The sequence below is a fragment of the Pan troglodytes genome, chromosome 16 (assembly GCF_028858775.2).
Source record: "Pan troglodytes isolate AG18354 chromosome 16, NHGRI_mPanTro3-v2.0_pri, whole genome shotgun sequence".
NCBI lineage: Eukaryota > Metazoa > Chordata > Mammalia > Primates > Hominidae > Pan > Pan troglodytes.
In genome coordinates this window covers 66,305,387-66,323,206 of record NC_072414.2, presented here as the reverse complement: position 1 = coordinate 66,323,206, position 17,820 = coordinate 66,305,387, and the positions used below count along the sequence as shown (strand labels likewise).

General features: G+C 45.9%; 1 protein-coding gene across 5 annotated transcripts in view; it reads left to right on the top strand.

The window, feature by feature from the left end:
- Positions 1–17,820, top strand: part of CYP11A1 (cytochrome P450, family 11, subfamily A, polypeptide 1) — a 64,107-nt gene that overhangs the window by 41,308 nt on the left and 4,979 nt on the right. For 4 of the 5 annotated variants that reach the window (XM_063794052.1, NM_001280408.1, XM_016927106.4 and 1 more), the window contains 4 exon segments: positions 12,506–12,661; positions 15,330–15,529; positions 16,579–16,782; positions 17,431–17,591. In XM_063794052.1, the coding sequence (XP_063650122.1) occupies positions 15,379–15,529; positions 16,579–16,782; positions 17,431–17,591 (516 nt within the window). In that variant the 5' untranslated portion in view covers positions 12,506–12,661; positions 15,330–15,378. 5 annotated transcript variants of the gene reach the window in all.

Below are 17,820 nucleotides of genomic sequence, written 5' to 3'. Positions count from 1 at the left end.
GGAGTTCAAGACCAGCCTAGCCAAGATGGTAAAACCCCATCTCTACTAAAAATAATAATAAAAAATTAGCCAGGTGTGGTGGCGGGCGTCTGTAATTCCAGCTACTCAGGAGGCTAGGGCAGAGAATTGCTTGAATCTGGGAGATGGAGATTGTGGGTGAGCCGAGATTGCGCCACTGCACTCCAGCCTGGGGGACAGAGTGAGACTCTGTCAAAACAAAAACAAAAACAAAAAAAACTGGTAAGTTCTGATAAAGTTTCTGATAAGGTTTGACTACTTCCAGCACAGCTAGGGGCATGGCTAACTCCACATGTCCCCAGGCCTTACCTAGCTGGAAAGCAGGCAAGTTAAACAATTTTCAAAAGCCAAAGGAGCAGCTTATGATGTTAAAGGATTTAGCAAACCTAGTATTTGAACATAATGTACACCACACGTTTACATTTTGAAGACAACTGTATTTTTCCAATAATCTTGAAAACTGTCTTTATTTCCCAACTATTGCCAAAGTCACATGAACTAAAAGGCATTACGCTTTCTACTTTTCTGACAAAATATTTGACTTAAGCTCTTATTATTATTAAACCAATTAATTTAAAATTTTACAGAGGAGATATACGTGACTTCTACTTTATATTTAACCAGTTTGCATAGAGGGAAAGAGCCCAGAGACTGACTCATAAGAAATTCTTATCCTTTCACCAGCATGCCAGATTTCTGGGTTCTCTCTTTCACGCGTGTCCCTGTGAAGAGACCACTGAACAGGCTTTGTGTGAGCAATAAAGCTTTTTAATCACCTGGGTGCAGGTGGGCTAAGTCCGTAAAGAGAGTCAGCGAAGGGAGATAGGGTAGGGGCCGTTTTATAGGATTTGGGTAGGTCATGGAAAATTACAGTCAAACGGGTTGTTCTTTGGCAGGCCCGGGCGGGGGACACAAGGTGCTCAGTGGGGGAGCTTTTGAGCCAGGATGAACCAGGAGAAGGAATTTCATAAGGTAATGTCATCAGTTAAGGCAGGAACAGGCCATTTTCACTTCTTTTGTGATTCTTCAGTTACTTCAGGCCATCTGGATGCATACGTGCAGGTCACAGGGGACATGATGGCTTAGCTTGGGCTCAGAGGTCTGACATTCCTGTCTTCTTATATTAGTAAGAAAAATAACATAAAATAGTGTTGAAGTGTTGGGGCAGCAAAAATTTTGGGGGTGGCATGGAGAGATAATGGGCAATGTTTCTCAGGGCTGCTTCAAGCAGGATTAAGGGCAGTGTGGGAACCTAGAGTGGGAGAGATTAAGCTGAAGGAAGATTTTGTGGTAAGGGGTGATATTGTGGGGTTGTTAAAAGGAGCATTTGTCATGTAGAATGACATGTAGAATGTCATGTAGAAGACATCACCTGACTTGGGGCAGGTGATGGCCTGGATGCAGTTTTGTATGAACTGAAAAACTAAATGGAAGACACAAGGTCTGAATAAGAGAAGGAGAAAAACAGGTATTAAAGGACTAAGAATTGGGAGGACCCAGGACATCCAATTAGAGAGTGCCCAAGGGGATTCAGTGTAATTACTTGTTTGGTTGGTGAGTTTTTGGGCTCTATTCTTGACAGAGTCCCTTTTTTAAGTTGGAGGCTGAGTTTGGTGAGGTGTATTTTTAAAAGACCATTAGTCCGTTTTACCTTTCCTGAAGATTGAGGACGGTAAGGGGTATGAAGGTTTCACTGAATACCAAGAGCCTGAGAAACTGCTTGGGTGATTTGACTAATAAAGGCTGGTCCGTTATCAGACTGTATAGAGGTAGGAAGGCCAAACAGAGGAATTATGTCTGACAGAAGGGAAGAAATGATCGTGGTGGCCTTTTCAGACCCTACGGGAAAGGTCTCTACCCAACCAATGAACGTGTCTACCTAGACCAAGAGGTATTTTAGTTTCCTGACTTGGGGCATGTGAGTAAAGTCAATTTGCCAGTCCTGGGCAGAGGCAAATCCCTGAGCTTGATGTGTAGGGAAGGGAGGGGTCCGGAGGAGTAGTAGAATAGCAGATGGAACCCTGAGAAGTGATTTCCTTGTGGATAGATTTCCATGATGGAAAGGAAATGAGAGGTTCTAAGAGGTGGGCTAGTGGCTTGTAACCTACATGGAAGAGGTTATGAAATGACGACAGAACAGAATGGGCCTATGAGGCTGGAAGGAGATATTTTCCTTGGTCTAAGAACCATTTGCTTTGTGTGGGAAGAGATTGATAGGTGGAAGTTTTAGTAGGGGAGTAGGTGGGAGTGACCGATGAGAAGGAGAAAAACTGGCTGTGAAGGATAGAAGTTGGAATGCTAGCTGCTTTTTAGCTACCTTATCAGCATAAGCATTGCCCAGAGCAATGGGATCTGATGCCTTTTGATGGCCCTTGCAGTGAATGACTCCAGCTTCCTTTGGAAGTAAAGCGGCCTTGAGAAGAGTTTTTATTAAAGAGGCATTAAGATGGAGGACCCTTGTGTAGTGAGGAGACCTCTTTCAGCCCATACAACAGCATGGTGGTGCAGGATATGGAAGGCATATTTAGAGTCAGTATAAATATTGACGTGTAATTCATTTGCAAGAGTTAGGGCTCCAGTTAAGGCAATGAGTTCAGCTTGCTGAGAGGTAGTGGAGGGGGGCAGAAAGTATATGCATCAGGTGTGAGGAAGAAAATAGATTTTGGAAGTTATGAGAACTGGAGAGAGTGAGTTGAGCACAGTTTGTGATTTTGAGGGCCTCTAAAAGTATTAAAGCAGCGACAGCTGCCGTTCACAGACATGAGGGCTAGGCTAAAACAGTAAGGTCAAGTTGTTTGGACAGAAAGGCTGCCGGGCGCGGTCCCAGCTCTTGTGTAAGAATTCTGACCGCACAGCCCTGCACTTCAGCTGTGTGTAATGAAAAAGGGTTGGATGAGTTAGAGAGAGCTAGTGTGGGAGCAGCTTCTAGGGCTGTTTTTAAGGAACAGAAAGAGGAGTGGCAAAAGAATTTAGGATCTATGGGATCAGCTAAGTTTGCATTTTTAAGTTTATATAATGGTTTAGTCAGGATGGTAAAACTAGGTATCCAAAGGTGGAGTATCTAACCATGCCTAGGAAGGAAAGGCGTTGTTGCTTTGTAGAAGGGGTTAGGGTTTGCGAGATTAGCTGGACGTGATCAGCAGGGAGAGCATGTGTGTTTCATGAAGAATTATGTTGAGATAGGTAATGGATGAGGAAGAAATTGGGGTTCACTGAAGTAATGGGGCCTGTCCGTGAAGACTTGCAGCAGTACAGCCCAGGTAATTTGCTGAGCCTGATGGGTGTCAGGGTCAGTCCAAGTGAAAGTGAAGAGAGGCTTGGATGAAGGGTGCAAAGGAATAGTAGAGAAAGCATGTTTGAGATCCAGAACAGAATAATGGGTTGTGGAGGGAGGTATGGAGGATAGGAGCATATATGGGTTTGGCACCATGGGGTGGACAGGCAAAACAATTTGGTTGATAAGGCACAGATCCTGCACTAACCTGTAAGACCTGTCTGGTTTTTGAACAGGTAAAATGGGGGAATTGTAAGGAGAGATTATAGGCTTTAAAAGGCCATGCTGTAACAGGCAAGTGATAACAGGCTTTAATCTTTTTAAAGCATGCTGTGGGATGGGATATTAGCATTGAACAGGGTAAGGGTGATTAGGTTTTAATGGGATGGTAAGGGGTGCATGATCAGTCACCAAGGAGGGAGTAGAGGTGTCCCATATGTGTGGATTAAGGTGGGGAGATACAAGGGGAGGATGTGAAGGAGGCTTTAAACTGGGGAAAAGGGTGGCAATAAGGTGTGGTTGTAGCCCAGGAATAGTCAGGGAAGCAAATAATTTAGTTAAAATGCCTGGACCTAATAAGGGAACTGGGCAGGTGGGGATAAATAAAAAGGAGTGCATAAAAGAATATTGTCCAAGTTGGCACCAGAGTTGGGAAGTTTTAAGAGGTTTAGAAGCCTGGCTGTCAATACCCACAATAGTTATGGAGGCAAAGGAAATAGGCCCTTGAAAAGAAGGTAATGTGGAGTTGGTAGTCTCCATATTGATTAAGAAGGGGACGGACTTACCCTCCACTGTAAGAGTTACCTAAAGCATCTGTGATGATCCAGGAAGCTGCTGAGGTGATTGGGCAGCATCAGTCTTCAGCCGCTAAGCGGAGAAGATCTGGGAAGGAGTCAGTCAGATAGCCTTGGGCCAGAGTTCCAGGGGCTCTGGGAGTGGCTGCTGGGTGAGTTGGACAGTCCAATTTCCAGTGGGGTCCTGCACAGATGGGACATGGCTTAGGAGGAATCCCAGGCTGCGGGCAATACTTGGCCCAGTGGCCAGATTTCCAGCACTTGAAGCAAGATCCTGGGGCAGGCGGTCCTGGAGGAATGCCTGGCAGCTGCGGTTCAGGCGTTTTGAAGTTCTTGTATGCTGGAGATGCGGCTGGGTTTTGTCTCACAGCAGAGGCAAGTAATTGTAACTCAGAAATGTGTTGCTGTCTGGCTGCCGCCTCTCTATTATTGTACACCTTGAAGGCAAGGTTGATTAATTCCCGTTGTGAGGTTTGAGGGCCGGATTCTAATTTTTGAAGCTTTTTTCTAATGTCAGGGGCTGACTGGGTGATAAAATGCATATTGAGAATAAGACAGCCTTCTGACCCTTCAGGGTCTAGGGCTGTAAAGCGTCTCAGGGTTGCTGCCAAATGAGCCATGAACTGGGCTGCGTTTTTATATATGAGGAAAAAGAGCCTAAACACTAACTGATTTGGGAGAGTTCGGATAAAGAAAAAGGAGCATTAACCTTGACTATGCCTTTAGCTCCAGCCACCTTTTTAAGAGGAAATTACTGGGCAGATGGGGGAGGGCTAGTTGCAGAACGAAACTGTAAGCTGGACTGGGTTTGGGGAGAGGAGGTGATAGAAGGATTATAGGGTGGAGGAGCAGAAACTGAGGAAGAATTGGAGCCTGATTCAGCCTGGCTGGGGAGTGACCTGAGGAGCAGTCTGGGGATGAGGGGAGAGGTCAGATGGGTCGGTAGAAAAGGAAGATTGGAAAGACTCAACAACACTTGGGGTTGGGACTGAAGGGACAGGTGGGAGGGAAAAGAAGATTTGGGACCAATTGCATTGGGAACAGACTAGGGAGGGAACAAAGAATGGCTGGATGTCAGGTACCTCAGACCATTTGCCCATTTTATGACAAGAATTATCTAGATCTTGTAGGATGGAGAAATCGAAAGTGCCGTTTTCTGGCTATTTGGAACCATTGTTGAGTTTGTATTGGGGTTAAGTGGCATTGCAGAAGAAAATAAGGTGTTTAGGTTTTAGGTCAGGTGTGAGTTGAGGTTTTAAGTTCTTGAGAACACAGGCTAAGGGAGAAGAGGGAGGAATGGAGGGTGGAAGTTTGCCCATAGTGAAGGAGGCAAGCCCAGAGAAAAGAGAGGATAGAGACATGGAGAGAAGGTTTGGGGGGTGCCTGCCCCCCAGGAAAGTGGAGAGAAGAGGGAGGGTAGAGACACGGAGAGAAGGGGGGTGCTTGCCCCCCAAATTAGTGGTGCTTGCCACTAAGGGTGAAGGATCAAGGCAGGTGTCCCCATGGTGATCAAACACCTCTGAAATGTGGGTGAATAATCAAGCAGGCATCCCCGCAGTGATTAAACACCAAGGGAAGACTGTCTTCCTGAGTCTGTGACCGGCGCCGGAGTTTTGGGTTCACGGATAAAACACGTCTCCTCTGTCTCTGCCAGAAAAGGAAAGGAACTGAAATTAAGGGAAGGGAGAGATTGAAAGATGGCACCAAGATTGAAAGGAGAAAGAGGTTGAGAGATAGTGAGAGAGGTTGGAGAAGAGAGTAAAAAGAGGCTGCTTACCAGGTTTAAAATTGGTGGGATGTTCCTTGGGCTGGTTGGTCTGAGGGCCTGAGGTCATAGGTGGATCTTTCTCACGGAGCAAAGAGCAGGAGGACAGGGGATTGATCTCCCAAGGGAGGTCCCCCGATCCGAGTCATGGCACCAAATTTCACGTGTGTCCGTGTGAAGAGACCACCAAACAGGCTTTGTGTGAGCAATAAAGCTTTTTAATCACCTGGGTGCAGGCAGGCTGAATCCGAAAAGAGTTAGCAAAGGGAGATAGGGGTGGGGCTGTTTTATAGGATTTGGGTAGGTAATGGAAAATTACAGTCAAAGGGGTTTGTTTTTTGGCTGGCAGGGGTGGGGGTCACAAGGTGCTCAGTGGGGGAGCTTTTGAGCCAGAAGAGCCAGGAGAAGGAATTTCACAAGGTAATGTTATCAGTTAAGGCAGGAACAGGCCATTTTCACTTCTTTGTGATTCTTCAGTTATTTCAGGCCATTTGGATGTATACGTGCATGTCACAGGAGATATGATGGCTTAGCTTGGGCTCAGAGGCCTGACATTCTCTCCCTGAGTGGCCCCAGGGACCCTGCTTGACTGTATGCAAACAAACACATTGCAATGAATTAAGAATATTCATAAATAGCTTACAAATTTTGGAGAAACTAGGCAGAGAGAGAGAAATATGACTAAAATTCTATTTTTGAGAGTATACTCAACACACTTAAAGTATCAGGAAGCCTAAAATCCAAAAAGTTAGTTTAAGGATAAAAACGCTAGTATGCTCCATTAATTCCTGCAGGCCCAACAAAGGTAGCTTGGGAATTCCAGAAAAATGGAATGAATGATGACTTGCTAGAAATGCACAGGAACACAGAACTAAATGAAAACCTTCCACTAGGAACTAAGAAAAATCATGGTTTTTATATACATGCATACACAAGCAAAGTCAGAGGAGAACAAATGGCAAACAAATGAAAACTAGAAGCAAAAACAAATAAGCAGGAAACCAACCCTAAATTTTCTTATTCAATTTACCGTGGAGGCTACAGTGTTACACAGGGCCCCCCAAAACCCACATAATGAATATTTTATTCCTGATACACAATTCAGTATCCTTAAGTTCACTAATATTATCATACATCCTGTGCAATTAACAAATTCACTTTAGGCGTATGACCAATAAGTACTCCAGCACTATCCATGCAAAACAGTAAACATAGTATGAAGCAATGTAAGCATGTATGTGGAATTTGGTTCCACACTAAATCCAGCTTCATGCTTAACTATATTAAAAAAAAGAGTTGCCAAACTGCCAATGCATTTTTACAATACTTCTTACTTTAATCAAGACTAAGAGCTTTAGCTATAAAAATGTTAATTAGCCAAATGTTTCCAATTCTTTATCAGGTTTTAAAGAATATTTTATTATTTAAACTGTTCCTCATCTTTCTCCCCTACTTAATGGTTCCTTACTACATTGTTTCATAAATAACCTTTTCAAAACTGTAACTTGAACTAACTTTTAGATAACTTCTGAATTAGACAAAATTATTCTTTCCTTTTTTTAGTAATAACCCTTTCAGGCACATTTTGTATACAGAATTACGTGTTAACTAGAAATCTTATCCTTTGTAATGTAAAATTTTAGTGAAACCCTAAAAAGCAAGAAATCCTGAAATATCAGATATGGGCATTTATAGATAAGAACAATTCCACAATTTTAGAAACATATTTCCCCGTATCACAACCCTTTCTTACTTGGAAATGACCCAGATATTAAATGAGTGCCAAAAATAACTTTAAGGTTTTAATTTACACAAAAAGTTTACCTAAAGCATTTATCCCATTTGCTGTACTCAATTTTTACTTTTAACAAGGGAGACATGAGACACTAATTAACATATGTAAAATGAACATTGGTTTGGTCCTGAAAGGTGGGACAACTCAAGGCAAGGAGTGGGCTTGGAGGCTTTCAGATCACAGGTGGGAGACAGATGTTTGCATTCTTTTGAGTTTCTGATTAGCCTTTCCAAAGGAACCAATCAGATATGCATTTATCTCAGTGAGACTTTGAATAGAAGGGGAGGCAGGCTTGCCCCAAGCAGCTCCCAGGTTGAATTCACTGACATTTAAGAATATCTAGTGGTGGCTCATGCCTGTAATCCCAGTGCTTTGGGAGGCTGAGGCAGGCAGATCACAAGGTCAAGAGTTCGAGACCAGCCTGGCCAATATGGTGAAACCTTGTCTCTATTAAAAAATTTAAAAATTAGCTGGGCGTGGTGGTGCGTGCCTGTGGTCCCAGCTTCTTAGGAGGCTGAGGCAGGAGAATTGCTTGAACCCAGAAGGCGGAGGTTGCAGTGAGCCGAGATCACACCACTGCACTCTAGCCTGGGTGACAGAGTGAGACTCTGTCTCAAAAAAAAAAAAAAAAAAAGATAGCAAAGACAAACATAAAATTCAAACAAAATGTATACTGATAATACTGAAGGCATTTCTATTTTTATTCCACCAATAATTTTAAAGCTAGCTTGTTTAGTAAAGTTATACTTTAAGTCACGTGAACTTGAAAATTGCTTAGACTTATTTACTTAATTTATGAGTGCTCTTTTACTTATAAGGCAATTTGGTAGACACAACATATAACAATGTGTACATACAAATAAACACATCTAGACATGTATACACACACATAAACGAAGATTCAATAGCTTGGAAGCTTAGCCATGAGATAGCAATACAAGCTTGCCAGTTTTTGCCCCAACAGATAATCCAATGAAGGCTGTGAACCAAAATTTTGGCTAAAGCAGTCTCCATGGCAGTTTGATTTTTAAAGGCCAAACCTCCCAAGACTTCAAAGCAGGGTGTCACGTGTTAACCAGGCCCCCTGCTTAGAGCTGCAGCACAAAAGCCTGGATACATGCAACTCTATTCCACTTTCCAATTCAACAGTAAACTTCAGGTTCCAAACAATGTCGGGGCCAAACAGCATTGCAACTGCGGAGAGAAAATTCTAAGGAGGGCTAGACCTCAGAACCTCTGCCAAGAGCATCCTCTTTGGAGTGGCTGGGGTCCGCAGGACCCACAGAGCATCCTCCTGTGGGGTCCAATCTTAGGGTCCCAGACGTCTCTGGCTTTAGGTGGGCATCACATGCAGGCTTTCCCCTCTGGAGCATACTATGAACTTTATAAGAGTAGCCATGAACTGTAATGTGAACTGGATGCTGCGTGGGCTTTTTTTTGTCCTTAGCTAGTTGAGCACTATAAGGGAAGAATTTAGCGTAAGAAAATAAGGTTTAAGCCCCCAGAAACATTTATGAGTTTGCTCCGAGCAGCACCGCATGTAGGGATCAGGAACCACAGGCAAAAAAGATTTTTTTAAAAAGTCCCTCCCGCTTTGGGGCAGCGCAATTATTCCCTTTCATTCGTAGACCTTCAGGCAGTACTGGTGACCCCAGCCTCAATTTCCAAGGAGCTACTAGGAAACAGCCGCTGAAAGACTGAAATAGAAAGAGACAAAAAAAAAAAAAAAAAAAAAAAAGAAAAAAAAAACATAAAAAAGACCCAGGTCCCTTAAGCGAACCGGGCGGTGGCAGTCAGGCTGCTTCTCCACATGGAAACCTCTTAGTTTCACTGGCCACGGCCAGAAACCTGCAGTTGTCTCCGTGTTTAGGTGGGGCCCAGCAAGGGTCCCAAGTTGGAACAGAAAAGAGAAAGAGAGAGCTCCTGTATGGAGCAGAAAGGAAAGGGAGAAAAACGAATCCCAAACTTTGGGCTTACCTCTTCCTCCTGGCTGGCTGGCCAAAATATATGTTACCGGTGGAGGGTGTCCAGGTTCTTGGTGTCTTGAACAAAGAATTTGACAAAACGCACAAACAAAGCAAGGAAGGGATGAAGGGATTTATTGAACATGAAAATGCACACCACGGTGTGGGAGGGGCCTGAGTGTAGGAGCTCAAGGGCCCCGTTAACAGAATTTTTGGGAGTTTAAATACCCCTTAGAGCATTCCATTGGTTAATTCCATACGCCTTATGTAAATGGAGAGGATGAAGCAAAGTTACAAAGTCATTTACAGCATGCGCCCTATGGAGAGGATATTTCCTGTCACAGCTCAAGTGTGAATTGGCCTTATGTTCCCTGCCTCCAGACCCTAATTATCTTTCTGTTTTCTGAGTCACTTCCATCTGAATCTTGCAACATATCCCTGTAGTTGGTGTTATTATTTCCCCACTTTACAGATGGGGAAACTGAGGCCCAGTGAGAAGAAGGATCTTGTCAATGTCACACAACTCATGAGAGCAAAGCCAGGGCAGGAACTGGAATTGTCTGACTTCCAGCTCTGTGTGTCATTATACTTGAACTTATAGCTAATAAACAATAAACTTCTGAATAAATGTGAGGAATTTAAAATACAACTTTTGTGGGTTTTTTTCCTAACACGAAGGCTGTTCTTGTTTTATACAGAGCAATTTAGAAAATACAGAGAAACACAAATGAAAAATTGAAGTCAGATACAATCAATTCCAATTGATTTAACATTTAAGTATCATGAGGTATGTGAATATACTATATATGCTGCTTATGTTGTCTCACAACAATATATCAAGGAATTCTTTCCTTTTTTCTCTCTCTAATATAAAATTATTTTATATTTTAAGAGAAAGTGCTGTTCAGTGGTCCTCAGACTTTTCTGGGGAAAGATCTCATTTCGTTTATTTATATCTTCTTCCTTTTTCTTGATCTATCTTATTAATATTTACTTTTTTTGAAACAGGGTCTTGCTCTGTCTCCCAGGGTGGAGTGCAGTGGTGCCATCATAGCTCACTGTAGCCTTGAATTCCTGGGCGCAAGTGATCCTCCCTCTCCCTCCTCAGCCTCCCAAAGTACTGGGATTACAGGTGTGAGCCACTGTGCCTGGCCTCTAATATAATTTTAAAAGGCAGCATAGTAGTTCACAGTATGGATTTTTTTTTCGCCGGTTCTTTAAAGTGAACATACAACCTACTCTTGACTTTTTTGCTGTTAGACTTGAGGCTGCAATGGACATCCTTATCCATCAAGCATCGTTGCTGATGTCAGATCATTGCCTTGGGCTAGATTCCCAGAAGCGGAATTGATCATGATAATAGCAGTTCAAGGGCTTGGCTGAACTTGGTTAGGGGTATGGCGCTAGTTAGTGCGAAGACACATGGTAGCTGGAAAAATACTGAGGGGATTTTCTGGGAGGCCACAGAACAAGTGAAGGCCTGAAACTCATCAAGGGAGGCCCAGGCTTTCTGGCTCAGTGGTTAAAGCAGCACTATGAGAGGAGAGAGAGAGAGAACATGCACACACATGAGTACACTTGGCTTGTATCTCCATGTTTTTATGATATTTTGCCTAAAAGTGTATCTTAATTTTCTTCGATAAAAGGCAGAGGCAAGCAAGAAGTGGAATTTTCTGTTGTTTTTTAGTAGTTGTATTTTTATTTCTTATTTTTTGCTTAAACAACGGAATTAATTTTCTGGCAGTTCTGGAAACTAGAAGTCAGAGATCAAGGTTTCGGCTGAGTTGCTTGCTTTCTTCTGAGGCCTCTCTCCTTGGAGTTAGATGCCATCTTTTCCCCGTGTGTTGACATGGTCTTTCCTCTTTGTGTATCTGTGTCCTCATCTCTTCAAGTAAGAACACCAGTGATATGTAACAGTTGTATGTGGGTAGGCACATTGGCTCAAACCTGCCATCCCAGCACTTTGGGAGGCTGAGGTGGGAGGATCTCTTGAGCCCAGAAGTTTGAGACCAGCCTGGGCAACATGGCAAAACCTCATCTCTACAAAAAACACAAAAATTAAGCATGGTGGTGCCTGTAGTCCCAGGTACTTGGCCGGGCTGAGGTGAGAGGGTCGCTTGAGCCTGGGAGGTCAGGGCTGCAGTGAGCCGTGATCACACCACTGCACTCCAGTCTGGGTAACAGAGACCCTGTCTCAAAACAACAATAACAACAAAAACCCAGTTGTATTTAATACAGATTGTCTGCAAAGTGATTTGCAAGCCTGTCTCCCCTGCCTGTATGTTGGGGCTTGATGTTTTACTGAAGTTTTATTTTAATAGAGACAAAGTATGTTGTTGGGTGGCCTCTGACTCTTAGGGTCAGGGTGGCCACTCTCAGAATTTCAGTTGTAGAGTCTGACAGGGATTTGGCCTGGAATATGGCCTACCTTGCAAGCTATAGTGAGTCACTCTAGCAGTGACATGAAAGTGTGCCATGGTTCTGAGCTCTGTGGACAGGTGAGAAGCTGGGGCTGCTGTAGGTGTGGACACAGGAAGAATGCGCAAGGAGTGGAGGACTTGCTGGTCCATGGAAGGCTCGGGGGTGGCTTTGGGCTGGCCCTGGGGATGTGCTGTGGGACAGCAGCAACAGTGATCATAAAGCTGTCACTTGTAGAATGTTTAACAAAGGTCACATCCATATACTTCCTATTGTCTTGTCCTTCAGCAACGCTGCGAGACAGGTACTGTATTTGTCTCCATTTTACAGAAGAGGAAACTGAGACTCAGAGAGGTTAAGGGCCTCAACTCAGGTCCCACAGTCAGCAAGTTGTGGAACTGTGAGGCAGCTGTGCTGAGCCTGTATCCATAGCTCTCCTCGGATCCTTCCATCAGCCCCTCTCCCCCACCCCTCCAGGGAGAAGCTCGGCAACGTGGAGTCGGTTTATGTCATCGACCCTGAAGATGTGGCCCTTCTCTTTAAGTCCGAGGGCCCCAACCCAGAACGATTCCTCATCCCGCCCTGGGTCGCCTATCACCAGTATTACCAGAGACCCATAGGAGTCCTGTTGAAGTGAGTCCTGGGCCATCTCCCAGGGACTGGAGGGAGGTGGTGGGGAGCTGTGGAGAGGGCAGAGGCTGGGGGTGAGGGGCTGAGGCCAGGCTTGCCCTGTGCCTCCTAGCAGGGCCTCTAGGTGAATCCCCGTCATTTTCCTGCCTCCCTAAAACAAATGATGGTGATGATGATGATGATGATGATGAATTGCTCTGCCAGCCTTCAGGGAAATGGCCATGCTGAAGATCCTAATGAATAATTAAAGATCTGGAAAAGTTCTCACTGACTGGTTTGCTCACTGAGTCCCACCTTACTCAGCATCCTTGATGAATCAGGACTTGTGCCAGGAACTGGAGATACAGTGACAAATAGAGCAGGGACCTGCCACCGTGAGTCCCATACAGGCTAAAGGGGCAGTGAGACATTTGTCCTACATGGGGACAGATCAGTGTATTTAAGTGTAGTGGATACTGTTTTCTACGAAATTGTTCATAAATTTTTTTTTATTTTGAGATGGGATCTCATTGTGTCATCCAGGCTGGAGTGCAGTGGTTTGATCATGGCTCACAGCAGCCTCTGCCCCCTGGCACAGGTGATCCTCCCACCTCAGCCTCCCAAGTAGCTGGGATTACAGGTGCGTGTCACCACACCCAGCCAATTTTTACATTTTTAGTATAGATGAGATTTTGCCATGTTGCCCAGGCTGGTCTCAAACCCCTGGGCTCAAGCAATCTTCCCGCTTCAGCCTCCCAAAGTGCTAGGATTATAGGCATGAGCCACCATACCCACCCCATCAAAAATGTAAAATGCGGGTCAGGGCACAGTGGCTCATGCCTGTAATCCCAGCACTTTGGGAGGCCAAGGCGGACAGATTGCTTGAGCTCAGGAGTTCAAGACCACGCTGGGCAACACAGTGAGACCCCATCTCTACAAAAAATAAAAAATAAAAAATTAGCCGATGTGGTGGCACATGCCTGTGTTCTCAGCTACTTGGCAGGCTGAGGCCAGAGAACTACTTGAGCCTAGGAAGCAGAGGTTGCTGTGATGAGAGATGGCACCACTGCACTCCAGGCTGGGTGACAGAGCCGGATCCTGTCTCAAAAAAAAAAAAAAAAAAAAAAAAAAGAAAAAAAGAAAAGAAAAGGTAAAACGTAACCATATCAAGTGTGGGTGAGGCTACAGAGCAACTGGGGCTCTCATCTGTTACTGGTGGGAGTGTAAACTGGAGCCACTACTTTGGAAAATGGTTGGACATTTTCTCCTAAAATGGAATATTTGCATACCTGTGACATAGCAGTTTGATTTCAGGGATATACTCCAAAGAGTATCCCTGCTTTGGGGGATGTGTAGTAGAAGGTTTGCAGTGGTACCGTTCATGATATTAAAAACCAGAAAGCTACTGAAATGCTCAATAGGATTATAAGTGAGTGAATTGTGGTACACACCAGTCAAAATGAAGGGACTCAGTCTCCCACAGCAATACAGATGATACTTGGAACGGTACAACTAAGTGAAAAAAGCAAGTCTGGCAAAGCATGACAGCTTTTCTTTCTTTCTTTCTTTCTTTTTTTTTTTTTGAGGCAGAGTCTTGCTCTGTCACCCAGGCTGGAGTGCAATGGCACGATCTTGGCTCACTCCAACCTCCGCCTCCCGGGTTCAAGTGATTCTATTGCCTCAAGCTCCGGCGTAGCTGGGATTATAGATGCCCGCCACCATGCCCAGCTAATTTTTGTATTTTCAGTAGAGACGGGGTTTCACCATGTTGGCCAGGCTGGTCTCGAACTCCTGACCTCAGGTGATCCACCTGCCTCGGTCTCCCAAAATGCTGGGATTACAGGCGTGAGCCACTGTGTCTGACCGACAGCTTTTTAAAAGAAGTTAAACACAAGTATATATTTTGTAATAGTACCTTTTGGGAATAAATGGAGATCAGATAAAATTAGACACAAATGAGAGCAAGGGATTCTAGTGGGTGGTCTCCTTAGAAGGGAACAAAGGATGTGGAAGGACCAGGAAGGCAAGTGTAAGTTACTGTCAAGTTCCTAGTTTCTATGGTGGGTGGTAAGTTTGTGATAATATTCTTATCAACAAAAACACCCCCAAGTCACGAAGAGGACTTTGCATGGATTGATGAATTTCAAGAGTGTGCATGAATTAAGGTTTATTATGACCAACCCAGTTCGGGGCACCTGAGGTCCCCCGACAGAAGTGAGTAATGGGATGTGCTGGGGGTGCAGAGGAGGAGAGGCTGGTCAATTTTGTTTGTGCAAGAGTCAGAAAATGTTATATAGAGGGGCCCTGGAGTGTCAAAGGTGAGCATCGGCCAGGAGGAAGTGGGAGTGGCATGGAAGGCATGCCTGCAGCTGAGGCAAAGACTGGAGAGACTGAAAGTTACACAAAGGGTTCTAAGAATATCAGTTCCTGGTCCTCAGCAGAGGGAGTGGAGGGGAGTTGGAGTTTTGTTCCCCTTCACTCTCTTTTTTCCTTTCTCTTCTCCCAGCCAGGCAGAGCAAGGAGGAGGTGAGAGGCAGAGGGTGCTCGGAGAGGTGAGGGCAGAGGCCCTGGTGGGAGTGCTGGATGCTGTGAGCTGTGACTCAGCTTCCTGGGAAAACTGAGTCAGCCCCCTCTGTGTTCACCAGGCCTGGGGTCTGTGACCATGAGGTCTTGTGGGCCCATGTTTTCTCAGGAAGTCGGCAGCCTGGAAGAAAGACCGGGTGGCCCTGAACCAGGAGGTGATGGCTCCAGAGGCCACCAAGAACTTTTTGCCCCTGTTGGATGCAGTATCTCGGGACTTCGTCAGTGTCCTGCACAGGCGCATCAAGAAGGCGGGCTCCGGAAATTACTCGGGGGACATCAGTGATGACCTGTTCCGCTTTGCTTTTGAGTGTAAGGAGCTTGCACCTGGCTGGCAGTGGGCATGGGGGTGGGAGGACTCAGTGTTCACTCTCTTACCTTGAGGTTCAGTACAGACCCTGCAGAGGCATTGAGACTGACTTCTGGGATGAGCCGCTGATCATGTCCTCCACTGCCTGCTACTCAGAGGCAATTTAAGACCACCCTGGGCAACAGAGTGAGACCCCTTGCTCTGGGGTTCTCTCATCTGGCATTCTCTCTCATCTGGCATTTGTGCTGTAGGAGCAAGGGTCCCCAAAGTACAGGTCCCTATTGCCACCATCCGCCAAAGCCAGAGCTTGGCTTGGACCTTCATTCTGCAAGTCTCCACCTCCTGGGCCATAGACCTTTGGAGTCTGGTAGGGTAGAGGAGAGTTCAGTGGTTAATCTGAGGTAGGCATTGAAGAATCTGTAGGAGTTATCTAGATGGGGTAAGGAAGTCAGGCAGTATAGGTAGAGGGAACCGCACATACAAAGGCCCTGTGGCTTGATGAAGATTGTGTGGTCACAGCAAGAGATTTGGGGTGCCCAGAGCTTTGTATGAAATCAGTATTCAAATTACTCACCTGGTAGGTGGGGAAAACTTGAGGCTGTTGTAACTTCTTAGGTCCAGCAAGACTAGGTCCTGGATGGTTAATTATCCAGGGATTTATGACCCTTAGTCTCCTTTCTGACCTGTTTCAGGAAGTATTTAGCCAATTCAGCCAATTACAGATGAGGAATCTCTCTTGGTGGAAGCGTGGGCAGAGCAGTTGCATCCTGGGCTAGGCCCTCTCTCAGCTCTGCTGGAGACCCTGCTTCCCACCTTTCAGGTCCTCCACATGCCCCTCTGCAGGACCTGTGTGGTTGCCAGAGGTCAGCTTTCTCAGCCTTGCATCTTAGCCCTTGGGGACTCAGGCCTCAATTTATTTACTGAAGGAGGCTAAGAGTAGGGGCAAGAGATCCTTTGTGCTGAGGGAGGTGAGGGTGGAGGAGTCCGTGGGAGTTGTGGCTCTCAGAGGCCCCATCAGAAATGGCTCCTCAGCCTCTTCCTGTCCCTGCAGCCATCACTAACGTCATTTTTGGGGAGCGCCAGGGGATGCTGGAAGAAGTAGTGAACCCCGAGGCCCAGCGATTCATTGATGCCATCTACCAGATGTTCCACACCAGCGTCCCCATGCTCAACCTTCCCCCAGACCTGTTCCGTCTGTTCAGAACCAAGACCTGGAAGGACCATGTGGCTGCATGGGACGTGATTTTCAGTAAAGGTGAGGGCTTCTCTGGCTGTGCTCTCCTCCTCGGAGCCCCAGGCCTCAGCCGGCTCCTTTGTCCCACGCTATGTCAATGGGTGCTGACTTGACCTGTAGGAAACCCACACTGTGGCGGGCAGGCGTGGGTGTCAGGAAGGCCCTGGGACCCCTGGAAATGGCGGATAGAAGGCTGGCTGTTGGGGATTATTAGATTTTTCTGGAAAAAGAGGAGCAAAGACATCTGTGATCTTCTTCAAAGGAGCTCATGCTCCCCAGAGGGCAAAGGGGAGTCTGAGCCACGGCTGTGCTGGATGACAGGGACTTGGGTGGGAGAGATGGGGAAGGTTGGGTGGAGAAGGCTGGTCAGGGTATGGCAGAGTCAAATCCCACCTCTGCCCCTTACACCCACGTGACCTTGGGCAAGTGACTATGTCTCTGCACCTCTGTTATCTGTAAAATGGGGATGATGTCACATACCCCAAGAATTCGATGAAAAAACAGATATGAAGGGCTTAGTACAGAGTACGTGCTCAGTAAAACGGCAGCCTAAGAAGCACAGGGCTCCGGAATCCCCAGGCCCTTGGTGCCACCTTTCACCACAGACTGCCCTCCTTCCCACCCGCCTGCAGGGAACCTCACTCTTTTTTCTTTCCTCCTTCCCCACAGCTGACATATACACCCAGAACTTCTACTGGGAATTGAGACAGAAAGGAAGTGTTCACCACGATTACCGTGGCATCCTCTACAGGCTCCTGGGAGACAGCAAGATGTCCTTCGAGGACATCAAGGCCAACGTCACGGAGATGCTGGCAGGAGGGGTGGACACGGTGAGGTGGCTGTAGGGGCGGCACCTTGTTGCCCCCTGTGCCCACGTGCCCCTTCCCCACCAGGCCCCTTGTTGTCTGAAACCCTGTTGTTCAAGGCGTTCCTACTCATGTAGGATATGTCTTCCTCCTTGCCTCCATTTCCAAAGCGCTAATCTCCTAAGATGGTGGGGTCAAAGTCAAGTCACCGAGGGCATGATTTGAGGCTGATCAGCCATTTTTCTTTGCCTGT